The sequence below is a fragment of the Triplophysa rosa genome, linkage group LG25 (assembly GCF_024868665.1).
Source record: "Triplophysa rosa linkage group LG25, Trosa_1v2, whole genome shotgun sequence".
Lineage (NCBI taxonomy): Eukaryota > Metazoa > Chordata > Actinopteri > Cypriniformes > Nemacheilidae > Triplophysa > Triplophysa rosa.
Window position 1 is genome coordinate 15622360 of NC_079914.1, and position 11529 is coordinate 15633888.

The window sequence follows — 11529 nt, forward strand, 5'->3', positions numbered from 1 at the left end:
AGCAAGCATATACAGATGTGGATATTTAATCTTCTGTAACCAGGCATGTTACATTATTGGTTATCCCCCATTGATCCGTGAGGGAGGCTTTCACATAAGCTAAATTTTCAGCAGTGTGTGCCTGGGGAAATTGTACTACTCCTAACAACACTGAATTGAGACAGGTGTTGTTGTCCACAAAGTAGCAAGTACTGTAACTGCCAGGTAGGCATCCATGTTGATGGACGTCCACATGTCAGATGTCAGGCTAACTGCAGCAGCCACCTTCACCTCAGCTTTGACCTTCTCCTTGGACTCCTTAGGCATATTTTGCCTCCACCATGGCCTTTACAGCCTAAACGAAAGATGAAGCTGTGCTTAGTTGCCAAATGCAATATTATAATACACTTTTGCTTGATGCATGCACCTATATACACCTGCCTTGTGGGAAGAACATAGGTTGGGTCTAGTTTGTGAACATAGTCCCTAAATCCAACATCCTCCACAACACTAAATGGCTGTGTGTCCTTCACAATCATTGTGACCAGGGCCTCATCCAGCTCTTGTTTTCTGGTAGCTAGAAAAAAGAGAAGCTGTGTAAGTAAAACATACTTTTCTTTCATTTTCATGATTTACAAAAGTAAAGATGGAAAAATTGTTCATATATTATTATTATATTATATCATAGTTTTGTAATATTTGTAATGACACACCTTGGATGGGCCCACCTCCATTTCTCTCCTTGTTCTCATGCAAGGCACGATAATGCCTCAACATAGATGAAGTGTTATTATTGTACACCAATTCCTTGGAGCACAACATACACTTCACCTTTGAATAAAAGATTGAGACATTAAAAATAACAAATATAATGCATTGATAAAAATGTATGTAGGCCATACCTTGTTAGAAGAAATCTGATCAAAGAATTCCCACACAGGGGAAGTCTTTCTCTTTCTTGCTGGCTCCATCGAAACAACAACCAAAACTCACCTCTATCACAACCACACATTTTGAAGGGATCCCATGGGTTTATATAGCTGGCAAAATGTCGCGGCAAGATTCGAACCGCTTACTGAACCAATCAGGCTGAAGCGAGGCTTCAGACGTCATCTATGACGTCATTGGTCTAAAGCGATACAAGCCTCGATACGCGCTTCACTGAAAGCTTCCGGGATTTCTCGACACACGCTCCGAAGCCTCGGCACAGAACGTAACATCACTAATGGATTGTATTGAATGGTTTTATTACAGAGTACAGCGGTTTGAGTATGTGTGTGCGCCAACAAAACGTTGTGATTTTAACTGATTAAATAACTGCTTTTAATCTGTGCAGGTGAAAAATCACAGACGAAACGTTTTCTTATGCTGTACTCTCTTTAATCCATCCAGGTATGGTTATATCTGTTCGGTTTCTCATTGTATTCATTTTGTATCGATTTGTTCATCTTTCAATTCATGATTGATTTAAAACTAGCTGCAGGAGATTATTTTGTATGTCTAGATAAGTGTTTGTTACAATTCATTTTGCACTTTGTAATGTGTTTTAGGCATATTTTGTTTTGATGTGTCATTGTGATGTGTATTCAGATCGCTTTGAGCGTGCTTGAGGAGAGGTGAAAAATCACAGACGAAACGTTTTCTTATGCTGTACTCTCTTTAATCCATCCAGCGCCATCTAAGGCTTCATAATAAAATCTCCTTCAGCAACAGTTCCAGTTGTTCCTTGTCTTCTATTACACAACGCAGATCTTGAACAGTCGCCAGAATTGGGCGAGTTGCAACTGAATGAAGCATAAGATTGTTTATTTGTTCCAGAAGCAGTATAAATTATAAATGTTTCAATTATAAAGATGTTGAAAAAATGCACACTGACAAAATTTTAACTAGTTTTTACAGAGGAAGTCAACGTCGGTTGTTCAGATGTCTTCAAAAGAGATTGATGCGTGTTTGTCCCTTTAAACCTGTGGACATCAATAATCAAAGTTCATATAATGTCCATTCTGGCACATATTTTCAACATGTGACAAGTATGCGAAAAATGTGTATTTTGGACAAATCTTTGTTCAGTGGGAGAATTCAAACTGCAACATATCAAACACACCAGTAAAAACGATACATCTGTCTCTTTCTTTTAACATCTCTGTTTCATTATAATGAGGTTTTATGAAATAAAGTCACGTCAAACACATGATACAAGCATCTTACCTTTAATCAAATCTCTTCTCCAGGTTTGCCTGATGAAAATGTACATCCATTAAAGCAGATTTGATTAAAAAAAACTCAGGCGTAGCAAAGCTCTTCTTTTAATTCTGCATTATTAGCAAAAATAAATAAAACTTACTGGTTTGTTTTGTTTTTCCTGTACTGTACTGACTGTAAATCCCAACTACGACAGCAGCTGTGATGCCCAAGACTACAACACACATCAGTGCTATATAACCTGGGTGTAGACCTCGTACTTTAATAAAGAGAGACAGACATTATCACATTATCACAATGACTGCAACTGAACAGAGAGACTTAACATCACGTGTGACTCACCTGAACACTTGTGACAGACTTGAGTGATGTTGAGATGTTGTGTGTGGTTTGTGACGGTATTGTTGACCACACATCTGTATGTGTTTGTGTCCTGATGTTCCACCTCCAGAGGTAGAGAGAGTCTGATGTTGAGATCAGACACACTGATGCTGGACAATAAACTCTTTCCTTTGTACCAGGAGACACTCACATGTGACACATTCATCACTGAACACAACACAACACAAGTTGATGATGAAGAACATTGAGAAGAGACTCTGGAGATGAAGGGAACAGGCAGATGAGCTGGAAAAACATCAGACATGATAAAGATATAAAGTACTTAAGAAATCAGACATGTTCAGTGAATCCAAGAGAGACAATTGTGATGATTAAATATTTTATAAACATGTGATTTTGAAAACACTGAAGAATGAACCGTCTCATCTTTCCTCACCGTGAACATTAAGACTGAATGTGTACGAGGTCTCTGCTGTGCTGATGATGGTGAGTTTATAAAGTCCAGAGAGTTCAGTCATGATGTTAGTGATGGTGAGAGATCCAGACAGTTTGCTCAGCTTCAGTCTGTCTCTGAACATCCCATCATGAACATCATCATATATTGAGATCTCATTGGCTTTTCTATGGATTCTAGCTATAAGAGTCTCTCGAGGTCCAAACCTCCACAGTATTATATGAACACTCTGTATCTCTTGCTCTCTCGTTCCTTCACGTTCTCTCGCTCTCTCGTTCCTCTTTCAGCTCAGCCAAACTCTCCTCTCCTTTGTTCTCCCCTTGTGCTGGTTTTATCCTCTTCTCGCCAATCACTGAAACAAGAGACAGGGTTTATGATCACCTTTGACCTACTTATTTCCCGCCGGTTTCCTGCCCCTCTCTCCTCAGACTTCGCTAAACCACGCTCCCCTCGCCACATGTGCCAATGGTCCTTGAAACACTGTACATTAAGGCTTTTAGTGCTGTATGATGTGTGTTGGTGGGTTGAGACGTACTGGGAGTAGTGTTACTTTTCTCAGGTAAGTTTAACGCTGGTTTGGGATGTTAACATGGTCATTTATCTGATGTTAGTTACATGCTCATTTTAATGCGGTGTGCCGTCAAGGCTCCCATTCGGTCAGCTTTGCAGTTTGGCAGGGTCTCAGCGATAGTTGTGACCGTTGTAAAGGCCAAAGAAGCTGTTGTGTGAGCGTGAGGAACATGGTCATGAGTGGCACATTATCGGGTGGGTAAGTTTTCTTTATTTAGTATATTTTAAATGTTTGTTAGTGGGTATTTTTAATGTTTTAATGTGTTGTTTGTTAAAGCAGTTGATGAAACCTAGTGTCTTCTCCAACGGCTGTTCCTAGCCACGCTGCTGCTTTTCCAGGGAGATTAAACGCTGTTGCTTTTACTCCGCTGGTTTGCAGGGGGATTAAGCGCTGCTGCTCTCAGAGGGGGTTAATTTGTTTTACTTAATGTTTTGATTGGTTTCAGTTTCTGTTCTTGCTTTGATAATTTTGTGTTTCTTTACTGTCACTTTAGCAGTGCTGATGGTATTGAACGCTGTCATGAGGTTTTGTAACAATTATTATTATGCAGTCCCTGTAGTCATTTTGAATCCTTATGATTTCGATCAGTATGATTCAGCGACAGTATTTGTTTTTGTTTGTTTTGAGTATTTGTTTTATTTATTAACTTTTTCTTTGAGTTTGTTTCTGGTTTCGTTATAGGAGCTAGGTGCTTCAGAAGCGGGCATGGACTTATCACGCCACGGGTGCCCCGTTGTTGAGGGCTGTCTATTGCTGTGTCACGCTTGCCGTGCACTTTGCGTGACCTTAATTTGGCGTGGTTTTCCTTTGTATAATTGGTGTCATTTTACAAGCCCGCTCCTTGTGTACGAAGCCCCAGCCTCTTTCTTTTTCTTTGTGATTTATATTTTGACCAAACCTGTGGATGTGGTCCTTCTGTGAGTTGTTTTTAAAAGATTTCGACCATCATTTTAGATTAATAAAAATACTATTTTTGTATGGTAACCTGCGTCTCCTGCCTTTCCTGTTCAGTGGAACGGACTTGTGTGTTCTTATTAATTTTTGTCCCCAATTGTATTGAACGGCATGGAGTGTACCTCGTGAAAGGGTTGCTATTCCCACTGCTCTTATCGTACTATAGCTTCGGCTACGTTGGACGCCTTAGGGTAAGGTGAGCTTTTAGTCGCCTACAGTCAACGCTCCTGTCCTGCTTCAAACGTGTGTGTGTGTGCCTTGATTCATTAGGTGCGTGCGTGCGTGCGTGCGTGTGTGTGTTCTGGTATCGTTGTGGGGACACTAAGATCTGTTTACACAGTCACGTCATGGGGACCTCTTGTGTTGTGGGGACCAAAAATCAGGNTCCCCACTAGGGAAACCCATTTAAATGAGTGGAGGACCTACCCTGAAGGTGCTGATGAGGTTTCAGCATTGGCCCATATCACATGTTTTTCCGTTTATGTGTGTGTAGGGGTGCTCAGTTGCTCCCCCTTACATTTCTGACTGGTACTGCACTCACTTCTCCACACACATTTTCCAAATATGGTTGGTACCACCCACTTCCTAGTCGTCGTTACGAAGGGTTTTGGCAGCGAAATGAAATATTTAATATTAAATTATAACTCAAGACAGAGGACAACGAAGAAGATTACTTGTGGATGATGCTAACTAAGGATCTAAACTTGTGCAGAGGACAAAAAGAAAACAACACAAGGTAAGCGCATTATGTTTTTAGAAGATTTAATTAGAATTGGGTTCATTTTTCAATTAATCAAAATAGTTAGCATGCTAGCTAGGTAGAGCTAATTTACTGTTGAAACCAAGTGTGACCTGAAATGTTTCTACTTTTTTCAACTAGCACTCACATAATCATACAATTTTAGTATATAAAATATATTTAGTTTCAGGTCCCCATAAGGGAAACAAAGGTAACGTTATGGATTATACAAATTCTAGTATGTGAATATAGAGAAACTACTCTAAACTGTTGAAGTTAGCATTGCCCAAAACATATGTTTCTCACTTACATTACTTAACTCTTATTTTCCAAATATGGAAAAATTAAAGAGCAAAAAATTAAGTAAATAAAAAAAACTGTGAACTGTAGCTTTAAATAAAAATATGATTAAACTTAATATTAGTTATGACAATAGATAAAACATTCATTGGTTTAGTAGTGTTATGTCAAAACAATAAAATACAGTGTTACGTTACAATAATATTCTTATGTTTCTTGAATATACTAGTTTAATTCATGTCAACCTGTTTTAACAGTTTTTCAGTTGAAATGCCACCATGAATCAGCCCCCTAAAAGATGCTGCTCAACATATTGTTTCGAAGACTGACAAGACATTCAAATTAGACGTGAAATATATCAATGCAGTGAAAGGTAAGGTGGAGTGAGTCTGATGTGATTTTATCAGTAAATAATTGGTAATACTTTCATATGTAACAATAATAGCATGATCATGTAAAGCAAAACTTCTTTGTACATTAATTAGGTGCCTGTTGTACTGTCTTATTGGCTTGCCTGCAACATATCATCTGTAAGATGAAGAAAATTGATGTGAATGGAAAACAACACCTTTGTTTGTTTGCCCTGAATGAAATTAAAGAGGGAGAAGAAATTTTACCTATGATTATGGAGGGGAAGACTACTCATGGAGAACACAGGTATGTTGCAAAGCACACTATGTACAAAACAGCTCATATTTTTGCAACATGTGTCAAGTAAATTGGTGATTTAAGATATTTCTATTAAATTCAACAAATCTGTTTAATCTAAATTATCCTTATTTGTATTGAAATATAAAGTTTTAATTGGTGTACACCAGTAAATTAGTTTTCAAATCTCAGAAAACTACAATCAAAGTTAAGTGACTTTTATATATGTATTTAATGTCTCAAGTCATACACTAGCTACACCTGATTTATCTTAGTTGTTTCCACATTCCCAAGTCTTGTCATTATGTATATGTTGTCTTTTACAGATGAACATCATTGCTGCTAATACCTGCTATTAGCAGCAATGATGTTCATCTGTAAAAGACAGAAGGTGATTCTGATTCTTCTCTTCAGTCAAAGACTCAGAGACTGGAGGATTCTTCTGGTCAAACCAATTCTCCTCAGCATGCATGTTCTTCTGCATCACTAAAGATTAAATTCAACGATGTGTAAATTAGTACAGCAAACAGCACTTTGATCCCAAGAGGGTTAGATGTCCTGGACAGGAATATATTTTTTTAGTCTTATTTTAATTTCTTACTTATTTATTTTTCTTATTACAGACCCAGACACGGTACAAAAAGCTAATTTTCATTATGGAACTAAGACTGAGACGGACTAAAAGTATCATGGTAAATTCTTAAATTGCAGCAGATTATGTAATATTGTATTGATCAGAGATTTTGCTTAGATCTGTCTATTTTGCTTAGTTTAGGTTGATTTTCAATTTCTCAGTGAATTATTTAATATGATTTAGGTCATATTTATATATTCTTGTGATTTATTTTGACTACAGAAATAAAAAAGAGCTCACAATGATGTAATCAGGTGCCGCCTTTGTCGGATAAATTGTCCTAAATGTTTTATTACACTGAAAACTTTAAGCAGCCTGTTCTGTTCATTTACTACAACATTATTTGCCAAACTGTTAATTTACTAATCATGTAATTAAGCTTTGCAGTTCTGCCTATTCCTAAATATATATATATTTTTTTTAGATGAAAGACACAGATTGTCCAGATTCTGATAAGTTCTTTGACTCTACACCAGAGAGTTCAGATAATGATGTTCCAAATACCAATTCCAAAAGTGACAGTGATGTTAGCCTTACACTAAACAAGACCAAACGCCAGCTTCATGAGGATGATCTGAATGCTGATGAGTCAGTGATTCAGCCCTTACTGTGACAACAACATCAGACAAAATGCACAGCCTTAATGCAGCATCTGGAAAAGGAGAAGAGCCCAGTTCAAGTCAGAACTCAACAGACGGCATAGTTGTTAGTGCATACAAAAAAAGAGATGGTGTTAGCATATGGCTTAGAACAATACAAGCAGTAATGTCTCTTGTTGTACACTCTAAGATGACAAGGCATCTAGAAAGTTTACATGCAGATAAATCTGATGTGGCTAGAGCTATAAGCATTCCAAAGGGTTCAAAGGAGAAAACAAACAGCTGGATTATATTCGGAATAGAGGAAACTATGCACACAATGCTGAAGTTATAGAATCAGGAAAGGGGGAACTAGTGCCTTTTAAAAGGCCACCTAAAAAAGTGCAAGGAGAAAATTTCATGCATTGTGCATACTGTCGGACTTTTTACAAGAAAGGTCCTGTGGCGACATATGCATACTTGCAGACTTAAACCTCAGTCAGTCCGACACAAACCAGGAAAAAAGTCGTGTTCAGTCCATGTGCGAGAATTAGGAAGGTTGATTCAAAATGCTAGGAGAGTCACCACCTTAAGAACACTGGAAGATTGTGTAAATCTAGAGAAGTACCTAGAGACTGTTAAAGCTGTCAAGTACACATGTGGGTATGACAGTGAAACCAACAAGTTCATGATTCCATCACTTGCATACAAGATTGGGAATTCCCTGGTTAAAGTGGCCAAACTCTTAAAAACTCAAGGCTTTATCTCAAACGACAAACAGCTTGTGAAGAATGCCACAGCATTTCTAGAAGTACATGAGAATAAGTGGAATGAGATGATCTCGGCTACAGCATTGAGGAATATCAGGGAAGCAAAATGGAATGTGCCCACTCTTATGCCCTTTACTGAAGATGTCCAAAAAATGCATGCATAAGTACTGTAATTGCAAACTGCATAAACAATTTTATTTGCAGGACAAAGGTCTAGAAGGCATTAAAATAATACATATTTAAGATACAGACAGAGACATTGTTTTCACAATATAACGTTACAGCAATCATAATGCAAACATTCGGAGAAAAAAACCTGCATAAATTACGACAAAAACGAGATATTCTAAACGTAAAACAAGAAATATGTTATTGACAAGAGACGCGGATCATCTACATTTAAATAAAGCTTTACAAGTGGTGTTCCCGTAATGTACCGTAAACCACTCAATAAGCGCGCATCTGAACCTATACGGCGGCTGGCTTGACCGTGTATTTTCAAACCGCGGCTGGCTTGACCGTGTATTTTCAAACCGCGGCTGGCTTGACCGCAGTTCCCAACGACCCATCAAAATAAAAGTCCCGTTAAATTGAACACTCCAACAAAAATACTTTAGTGAACTATAGTATTTGCTATTGAAAATTGTAGTGCCCTTGTAGTAAATTGATAAACACTGTATACTATAGTAAAGTTCAAAAACACGATAGTATCGAAGACTTTTACTGCAGTTTACTATATAGTAAATACTATAGTATACTACAGTAATTTATGTGGACAAATATACCACTATTGTATAGTAAAAAAAGGAAAAACACACAAATTAGAAAAATTAAAACAAATTTAGGTAGTGTACAAATTATATGGCCCTAATTTATCCATCTGTATGTAACATGAATGTCTTTTGTCAGTTACCTGCCTTTTCATGATATAAATTTCATGATGAACTGCACTTGCATAATTTTTTGTTTAATGATGACAACCGACAATTTATACTTGTGCTCCTACTGTTTGGCCTGTGCTACCAAACTTTAAACCTCTCTAGCTCCAGTGCTATGTGCAAAAAACGTCTGCATTAATTTACTGTATTCTGTATGCTACTACAGGGCACTGAGGGCAGTCACTCTTTTCCTGTTGGTTCTTTGCAATGCTGGCAAATGTAACCTTCCAGTTGACTTGCAAAATCACTTCCATTTGTTTTATTAATAAAGGATATTAGAAGTAAAATCGGTCTGGGTAATTACAAATACTTTGATTTTAATAGTCAAGAAAAAGAACATTTGTACAGGAAAAAGATGCATCGAGAATCATTTTATCATCGCATCGCAGCCCTCTGAATCGTAATCGAATCGCATCGTACCTAGAGATTCCCACCCCTACCGATGGCCGTAATTTCAAATCAGAGCGTCTTCCGTGTCTGGAATGAATGTATTCTTGAGTCTAAGGTAACAATAATATAATAAGATAACCTTGTTTGAAATGGTTTTGGCTAAAAGAAAATTTTGGTTTCGTCTAGGTACTTACATATTCTTCTTCTTTTCCTTTCGGCTGTTCCCTTCAGGGGTCGCCACAGCGAATCATCTGCCTCCATCTAGCCCTATCCCATGCATCTTCTTCTCTCAGACCGACTACACTCATGTCCTCCTTCACTACATCCATAAACCTCCTCTTTGGTCTTCCTCTCGGCCTCCAGCCTGGCAGCTCTAAGCTCAGCATCCTTTTACCGATATATTCACTCTCCCTCATCTGAACATGTCCAAACCATCTAAACCTGGCCTCTCTAACTTTGTCTCCAAAACATCTCACATGTGCTGTCCCTCTGATGTACTCATTCCTGATCCTATCCATACTCGTCACTCCCAAAGAGAACCTCAACATATTCAGCTCTGCTACCTCTAACTCTTCCTCCTGTCTTTTCCTCAGTGCAACTGTCTCCAAACCATACAACATCACTGGTCTCACTACTGCCCTGTACATCTTTCCTTTCATTCTTGCTGGTACTCTTTTATCACACAACAGACCTGACACTTTTCTCCACCCATTCCAACCTGCCTGCACACGCTTCTTCACCTCTTTTCCACACTCCCCATTACTCTGGACTGTTGACCCTAAGTACGTAAAATCCTGCACCTTCTTTACCTCTTCTCCCTGTAACCTCACTGTTCCACTTGGATCCCTCTCATTCACACACATGTATTCTGTCTTGCTGCGACTAACCTTCATTCCTCTTCTCTCCAGAGCAAACCTCCACCTCTCTAGACTTTCCTCCACCTGCTCCCTGCTCTCACTACAGATCACAATATCATCCGCAAACATCATGGTCCATGGAGATTCCTGTCTGACCTCATCTGTCAGCCTGTCCATCACCACCGCAAACAAGAAGGGGCTCAGAGCCGATCCTTGATGCAGTCCCACCTTCACCGTGAACTCCTCTGTCACACCTACCGCACACCTTACCACTGTCCTACTGCTCTCATACATATCCTGCACCACTCTAACATACTTCTCTGCCACTCCAGACCTCCTCATACAATACCACAGCTCCTCGCTTGGCACCCTGTCATACGCTTTCTCTAAATCTACAAAGACACAATGCAGCTCTTTCTGACCCTCTCTGTACTTCTCCATCAACCATCTCAAAGCAAATATCGCATCTGTAGTGCTCTTTCTTGGCATGAAACCATACTGCTGCTCACAAATGCTCACTTCTCCCCTTAGCCTTGCTTCCACTACTCTTTCCCACAACTTCATTGTATGGCTCATCAGCTTAATACCTCTGTAGTTTCCACAACTCTGCACATCTCCCTTGTTCTTAAAAATCGGCACCAAAACATTTCTCCTCCATTCCTCAGGCATCCTCTCACTCTCAAAGACCTAGTTGAACAACCTAGTTAAAAACTCTACTGCCATCTCTCCTAGACACTTCCATACCTCCACTGGTATGTCATCCGGACCAACCGCCTTTCCTCTCTTCATCCTCTTCAAAGCTCTCCTAACATCACCCTTGCTAATACTTTCTACTTCCTGCTCAACAATATTTGCCACTACTACTCTTCTCTCCCTGCCATTTTCCTCATTCATCAGTTCCTCAAAGTACTCCATCCATCTTTCCCTCACCCTCCTGTCACCTGTTAACACATTTCCATCTCTATCTTTAATCACTCTAACCTGCTGCACATCCTTTCCATCTCTATCCCTCTGCCTCGCCAACCGATACAAATCCCTCTCACCTTCCTTACTATCTAATCTTGCATACATGTCCTCATAAGCTTTCTGTTTGGCCTTTGCCACCTCTATCTTAACCTCACGCTGCATCTCCCTATATTCCTGTCTACTTTCCTCCGTCCTCTCACTGTCCCA

The 11529-nt window shown here is 39.0% G+C and overlaps 1 protein-coding gene across 1 annotated transcript in view; it reads right to left on the bottom strand.

Annotated features, from left to right (window-relative positions):
- Positions 1-298: 298 nt before the first annotated feature.
- LOC130548534 (uncharacterized) overlaps positions 299-11529 on the bottom strand; it is a 16786-nt gene continuing 5555 nt past the window's right edge. The window contains exons 3-8 of the mRNA XM_057325374.1: positions 2960-3183; positions 2524-2808; positions 2373-2440; positions 693-810; positions 417-556; positions 299-334 (exon numbers count right to left, since the gene is read on the bottom strand). Of these exons, the coding sequence (XP_057181357.1) occupies positions 299-334; positions 417-556; positions 693-810; positions 2373-2440; positions 2524-2808; positions 2960-3183 (871 nt within the window). The remainder of the gene's footprint in view (positions 335-416; positions 557-692; positions 811-2372; positions 2441-2523; positions 2809-2959; positions 3184-11529) is intronic.